At 57.4% G+C, this 7,477-nt stretch overlaps 1 protein-coding gene across 1 annotated transcript in view; it reads right to left on the reverse strand.

The window, feature by feature from the left end:
- The window catches only part of CFAP74 (cilia and flagella associated protein 74), a 66,361-nt gene that overhangs the window by 39,535 nt on the left and 19,349 nt on the right, over positions 1–7,477 (reverse strand). Inside the window, exons 9-12 of the mRNA XM_007448974.1 lie at positions 6,463–6,640; positions 5,278–5,460; positions 4,087–4,260; positions 3,651–3,769 (exon numbers count right to left, since the gene is read on the reverse strand). Coding sequence (XP_007449036.1) covers positions 3,651–3,769; positions 4,087–4,260; positions 5,278–5,460; positions 6,463–6,640 — 654 coding nt within the window. The remainder of the gene's footprint in view (positions 1–3,650; positions 3,770–4,086; positions 4,261–5,277; positions 5,461–6,462; positions 6,641–7,477) is intronic.

Raw genomic sequence — 7,477 nt, forward strand, 5'->3', positions numbered from 1 at the left:
GGAGGGAGGGAGGAGGAAGGGGGAGGGGGGAGGGAGGGAGGGAGGAGGCAAGCCCCCAGGGGCCAACTCCAGAGGGACAGATGCTCTGGGGTAAGCAGTGGTCACAGCCCCCCGAGAACACATGGCAGGCCTGAACCAAGGATCTGGGCTTTTAGGATCAAGGTCAGGTGAGACACAGGTAGGGGCTGGGACTGTGGGCCCTGCATTCAGCTGGAGTCCTCTGAGCTCCACCTTCAGTGAAAGACCCAGAAAAACAGCCCCACCTTCCTGGGACACTTGGAGGGACTTGGTCTGGATCTGGGTGAGAAAAAGAAGCCCCCCACAAAATTTCTAACACAAAGTCCATTTTCACAAGGTTGGATTTTACCTACTGTACTTTGTATAGAAATACACAAGCTAAAAATTTAATATAAAAATCTGTCCCGGGCTTCCCCGGTGGCGCAGTGGTTGGGAGTCCGCCTGCCGATGCAGGGGATGCGGGTTCGTGCCCCGGTCTGGGAGGATCCCACATGCCGCGGAGAGGCTGGGCCCGTGAGCCATGGCCGCTGGGCCTGCGCGTCCGGAGCCTGTGCTCCGCGGCGGGAGAGGCCACAACAGTGAGAGGCCCGCATACCGCAAATAAAAAAAAAAAAAAAAAATCTGTCCCTGGCTGGCAGCATCCCAGTGGCACCAGGCAGGAGCAAATCTAAAACTCCTCGGATTGGGAAGGAAGCATTTTGATGTCAGACTAACAGAGTCCCGAGGATGGAGCCTCAGCCGTGGGAAGATCTGAACCCAAATTTCAAAGTCCGCGCAGAGACCAGCACGAAACACGGCAAGGGGCAGGGCCAGACTCCAAGGATGTCAGGCAGTAGAAAGACGCAGAGAATTACAGACGTGAGAAAAGAACAAGAAATACCAGCTGATCTGAAAAAGAACTTAGAATTTTCAGAAATGAGAAATACGGCAACTGAAATTAGACACATAATAAGCAATTTCAACAGCTGATTAGATCCGACCAAGGAGAGAAGTGCTCAGCAGAGGGACAGACCCCAGGAGACACTGAGAAAGCTGCTCAGGGAGATGACGGGGCGGGGGGCATGTGAGACAGGCATCAGGAGGTGTCGGGGGCACAGAATACACAGGGTTCGAATCGGAGCACAGGGGCAGGTCTGTGAGGACGGGAGGTAGGCGACATCTGAAGGGACAGGGCGGAGAAATGTCCACAGCTGTTCAAAGAGCTGAATCCTCCGATCGGGAAGCACAGGGAGTTCTAAGCAGCCCTAGGAAAGATCAGTCCACACCAGACACATGTCGTAGACATGCAGGAGCCCAAGGGGAGGGCAAGCTCACGGCAACCTGAGGAAAGAGCTCGATAACCTACAAAGACAGGGGATCGGACGGAACAGCAAGAGCAGAAAACAGGAGACAGGGCAGTAAGATCCTCCAAGTGTCGAGAGGAAATGCTGCCAATAAAAAATTCTTGCTCCAGGCTTGGGGAGGGGCGCCTCAGGGTGGCCTAGGTGACAGTGACCACCGGACTCTGGGCCTCTGCCGACTCCTCCAGAAACCCACAGCTCAACAGGAAAAACCAGCAACACAGGAAAGCCCCCGCTGTCCGCATGCCTGGAAGGCGCAGGACACGCGGGCGATAACACGTGAGCCTCTGCAGATCCCGCGTCTGGCCACAGTCGGCACAGGACGGGACAGCGTGTCCTTCGCGGGGAGGCTGACCAGAGCTGTGGACTCAGGGAGCAGCCCCGGGAGGCCCCTGGGGGCAGAGGTCAGGGCCTTGGAGGCTGCAGCACTCACAGCAGGAGCCCCCGGGGCCTCCAAACTGAGGACAGAAGCTGGAGAAACCAGGGCGGGGAGAAGAAAACACTTAACGGCAAAGACAAACTGCTCAGGGAGCAGAAGAGAAGAGGGTCCCGCAGAAGACACAGCAACGATGGGCGTAAGACAAATGAGGGGAAAACAAAACAGGAAGGAAGGAAGGATTACAGGGACCAGAAAGAAAATCAGACACAAAAGAGGACCCAAGTCAGGTATCAGCGGGGTCTCAAAGGAAGAAACCTGAAACGCTGGAACAGAGTAAAAATTTACATACATTGGACCCACCTCCTAGAGTAATGAAAATAACAGAAATAAACAAATGGGACCTAATGAAACTTAAAAGCTTTTGCACAGCAAAGGAAACCATAAACAGGACGACAACCCTCAGAATGGGAGAAAATATTTGCAAATGAAGCAACGGATAAAGGATTAATCTCCAAAATATACAAACAGCTCGTGGAGCTCAATATCAAAAAATACAAACAACCCAAATAAAAAATGGGTGGAAGACCTAAATAGACATTTCACCAAAGAAGACTCCCGCACTGTTGGTGGGAATGTAAATTGATACAGCCACTATGGAGAACAGTATGGAGGTTCCTTAAAAAACTAAAAATAGAATTACCATCTGACCTAGCAATCCCACTGCTGGGCATATATCCTGAGAAAACCATAATTCAAAAAGACACATGCACCCCAATGTTCATTGCAGCACTATTTACAATAGCCAGGACATGGAAGCACCCTATGTGTCCACTGACAGATGAATGGATAAAGAAGACGTGGCACATATATACGATGGAATTGTATATATTCCATATATACAATGGAATATTACCCAGCCATAAAAAGGAATGAAATTGGGTCATTTATAGAGATGTGGATGGACCTAGAGTCTGTCATACAGAAGCAAGTCAGAAAGAGAAAAACAAATACTGTATGTTACTGCATGTATATGGAATCTAGAAAAATGGTACAGGTGAACCTATTTACAGGGCAGGAATACAGACGCAGACGTAGAGAACGGACATGTGGACACAGTGGGGGGAAGGGGAGGGTGGGACGAATTGGGATATTAGGTTTGACATACATACACTACCACGTGTAAAACAGATAGCTAGTGGGAGCCTGCTGTATAGCACAGGGAGCTCAGCTCGGTGCTCCGTGACGACCTAGATGGGTGGGATGGTGGGGGGTGGGAGGGAGGTCCAAGAGGGAGGGGATATATGTATACATATAGCTGATTCACTTCATTGTACGGCAGAAACTAACACAACACTGTAAATCAATTACACTCCAATAAAAAATAAATAAATAAATAAGTCACAAGGATGTAATGTATAGTACAGGGAATACAGTCAACATTTTGGGTGGGAGGGAGGGGATGCATGTAGACATACAGCTGATTCACTTCATTGTACAGCAGAAACTAACACAACATTGTAAAGCAATTTTACTCCAATAATAAAAAGAAAAGAATTATTGGATACAATTAAAAGAAAAGAAAAAATATTTAAATAGAGAGTTCAAGTACACAGTCCCGAAATAAAAGATGGCTGTTTTCTTCCCCTTGCAAAGGCACAAGGCCCTCCGGGGAAATCTTACCCAGAGTGGGTCAACCTCAAAACACAACGAAGGGGAAACCATCAAGCCATTCATCAGGCAAAACTGGGCTGGTCTCAGGAAGGCGGAGGAGCCACTTAACAAAATGCCCACGGGGACCCAAGCTGAAGGTTTTGTGCCCAAAATGTGGGTCAAATGAAAAGGCTCTGATAGCAGTTGCAGGGACTGAAGCACCCGCCCCGCGCGCCGCCCGCCTCCCAGCGCCCCCCCAGTACTCGATGTGGATGAAGTCCCTGAGGCGCTCCTCCACGCCCACCAGCTTGCAGTAGTTAATCCTGTAGGTGGCGTTAATCAGCGTGATCTTTTTCTTGTACACTTTGCCGATATCAAAGTCCTAGGAAAAGCAGATAAAAAGTTACTGCTCCAAGTTTTCTGGCGGATGCTTCTCGGCACCTGACATTCCCGCCTGGGAGATGGGGACACCCTCCATGGTCTTGTAGGACCCCCGCCTCCAGCAGGAAGAGGCCTCCTGGGGACCAGCGGGTGGGGGGCCCCCAGCAAGGGTCGGGTGGTGCCTGGGTCCTCCAGAGGGACCAGGAAGGTGTGACATGCCAGCCCCCCAGGACAATCGCCCTCCTGGGGCTGGTGTCTGACCCCTCGTGTGAGACTGGGCCCTGTCCCCTCAGCCCCAGGCGAGGACCCTGGGCTCACCTTGAAGTGGACGAGCTTGGGCTTGCTGTTGAAGGGACACCCTCTGAACTCGCGCCTGGATGCCACCTGCTTGTGGGTCACCCCGCGGCGCAGCTGTTGCACAGTGTGCGCCAGGATGTCCTTGTCGGTCTTCGTTCCGCCCATGGGCTTCTGGCCCACATCCTCCTTGGGCACCTGGGGTTTCGCGGGGACAGTGGTCGGCTCGGGAGCCCCCCCAGGCCTCCCCGAGGTCAGCTGGGGAGTAAAGGAAATGGACAGCCCGGAGCCGGGGTCCACCATGGCCGCATGGGGCCGGGGTGGGGTGGACACCAGCAAGGCGGGGGAGGGGGTATGGCAGGGTCAGGCGAGAAACAAGGGGCCGAGCAGGGCCGTCCAGGATCCAGAGGATTTCCAGGAAATAATGGCAGAGGGGTATTTTCTAGATTTTAAAATCAGGCCAAGAGAAAGTTCTTGAAAAGCTCTACAGGAAGCAACATTTTTTCAGTGGCACAAATAAAGGTGCCTCCCTGACCGGCTTAGTGACTTGAAGAGGGACCCTCTGGGGGCCTGGCTCCCGGTGCTCCTGCTGGCCCAGGGCTGGCATCCTCCTGCCTCGCTCTCCTGGGTGGGTGCCGGCCGCTGACTGGTGGTCCCCAGGGAATGGCCGAGCCTGAGCAGAGCAGCGGCAGGCCTCCTCAGAACCAGCGGAACCAAAATGGCTTTGCCCTCAGAGCAATGGGAACCAACTTGTACACAGACCAAGGCCGGGCGATGTCCTCCAGGTGGCCGCGGGCCTCGGCTGACCAGTGCAGAGACAGAGCCAGGGCCTGTGTCCTGCTGCATGCAGTGGACACTCGCTAACTTCTCGGCTCCCAGAGCTGTGCTGCCCTTTTAGAACCAGGACGACCAGTGCTCTGGATAGTGCGTGTTTCGTGACAAAAGGCCGTCAAAGGAAGTGTGAACTCATGCCTTTTTCTAGCAACACATTTCCCCAGTAGTAAGCTGGAGAATTAGGACTCGGCCCCTACCCCTCGAGCCCCCTGCCTGCACCCCTCTGCGTGTGGCCACCACCGGCCCTGTGGTTGTTTGGGAGGAAGGTAGCTGGGGGGAACTGCAGAGCAGCCCCCGCGAGGGGGGCCGCCACGGTCGCCAGGACAGGGTGGAGACGTGGAAGACGGATGAAAAGACGTGGCCGCGTGTCCTAGGGGCTACCTGGTACGGCTTGCAGTCCTCCTTCCAGAGCCCGGGGATCTCCGGCCGAGACAGCGTCCCCGCCTCCCGGCCAAGGCTCCCCCTGCCCACCTGGATGGACTCACTGGACACGGCCTTCACCAGCAGAGAGGCTTGGGGTAACGCAGACCTGCCCTCCTGGAGCTGGGGAGAGGAACGCAACAGCTTATTCTAGAAAACAGAGATTGTACTGACCGGGAGGAAGAAAGTACGAACCCTCGGGACTCCAGGGCCTTGGCAGACAAGGCCCCGCTCTGCACTCAGAGACTAGAGCACACACGGGTTTGCAGCTTCTATTTACAGCATGAGTGTCTTTACACATCGTGGAAGTCTGGTCTCCAACGCCCACAAGAGCCACAAAACACTGATTTATGGACACCCCGGAACACCCTTCACGGACCCTCAGCTGCTCTAGGGCCAGACGGGGCCTCCCTCCGGGGACATCAGGCTGACACAGGGACAAGAATGGAGGGCGATGTTGCTGCAGGTGTGAGAAAGGCCCCACGTGGAGAAGGGCAGGAGCACGGCTGGGGGTGAGAGGACAGAGAGGCACGGCTTTGGGGGGCACCCACGAAGCAGCCTGGGGGCCGCAGCTGGCAGCGCATTGCTGGAGCGAGTGACCTGGGCCTTCAGGCTGGGGGTGCACAGGGCAGAAGCAGAAGGGCTGCTGGGCTCAGGATGGGGTCCCGACATCCCTACCTCACACCCTCAGGGACAGGTAAGCAGGTCACCTATGGGGCGACCGGCACAGGGCCGGCCCTCTATGTGAGGACTGAGTGCGGGAATGGAGGGAAGTGGCCCGGCTCCAGGGCAAACATGCGTGGGGGGTGGACAGGGGCACACGTCTCCCCTGGGCCGCGATGGGCCTTTGGTCACCAGCCTGGCTCTGGCATCTGGGGACAGGTAAGGTGGCCCAAGACAATTCTGTTCAGGGGACATGTGGCGGTGGGGGTCCGCTTCCCCAGGCGGGCCAGGCGCCGGAGACCGGGGGGAGCCGCGAGGGACATGGGACACGTGCACCAGGGCTGGGGCCGCCTGGCGACCAGAGGCTGTGCCTGAATCCGGCGAAGGGGCAGGAGCGCTCTCCGTGGTCCTGATCTGAGCTGGCCGGTGCGGTCCAGGGTAGCAGGGGCGTCCGCTCACCGGGGGGCAGCAGGGCGCGTCCGCCAGGCCCTTCCCGGCATGGAAAGCGGCCACGTAGCTCTGGGTCTGGTCTCTCAGGATCGGCCGGCCCGCGGGTCTGGCGGGCGAGGGCCTCTGCTTCCTCCTGGCCTCCTCGGCCTCCTCCTTCAAGATCCGACTCACAATCTCGTGCTTCCTGAGCTTCTGCTCCTCCTCGAAGGCGCTGCGGGGGAAAACGCCAGCTGCGCCCGGACCCCGAGAGGCTCGGCCCACAGGAACCGACGGAGGGAGCCCAGAAGGGCGGCCGGGCCAGAGACCCGGGACGCGAACCTCCGGCCCAGCGCCGTCCCCGCTACAAGCCTCGACCTCGTGAGCTGCCACGCCCCCCACTCCGGGTTCCCAGGCGCCGCTGGGCGCCCTGAGGCTCAGACCAGGGCAGCCTCAGGGCTGGAGGCCAGTCACTCAGTCATTTCTGCTGCTCCTTGCTGGCACCTCCCACCTGCCAGGACTAAGGGCTCCGAGGCAGGAGGAGCTGCCCCCGGGACCCCTGCGGGCAGGCGATGACCCAACGCTGGGGTTGGCACTCAGGGCGCCGCGACTCCCCAGTGACAGGACCGGGTGGCCACACCTGGGCAGGTGCTGACAGTGACCACGATGGGCGGGGCTGCTTGTGGGGGAAGGGACAGGCCCTCCAGGATGAAGAGGAAGTGACAGAACCTTGTGTGCAAGGCTGGGCTGAGGCAGGAGAGTTGGCCACCTCACCCTTGCATCTTGGGAAGCCCCCGGGCGGACCCCTGTGTCGCAGGTTGGGTGCAGCCTGGGGAGCTGAGAACGGGGAACTTGCAGGCCGAGGGGTTCTTAGGGGATGACGGGGTGCAGTGTGGACTGAGGCAGCACTGAGCCCCGGTTTGGGGGAGCCCAGAAAGTGAGCCCCGGCTGCCCACAGCCTCTGGGAGGGAGGAGGCCACGGGCGGGGTATGCCCGGGGCAGCAGGGGCAGTGGGGTCTGTGCCTGAGGCCCAGGAGAGGCCCCGCCTGCTGGGGGCTGGAGAGCAGGATGC

The sequence above is a fragment of the Lipotes vexillifer genome, unplaced genomic scaffold (genome assembly GCF_000442215.2).
Source record: "Lipotes vexillifer unplaced genomic scaffold, Lipotes_vexillifer_v1.1 scaffold835, whole genome shotgun sequence".
Classification (NCBI taxonomy): domain Eukaryota; kingdom Metazoa; phylum Chordata; class Mammalia; order Artiodactyla; family Lipotidae; genus Lipotes; species Lipotes vexillifer.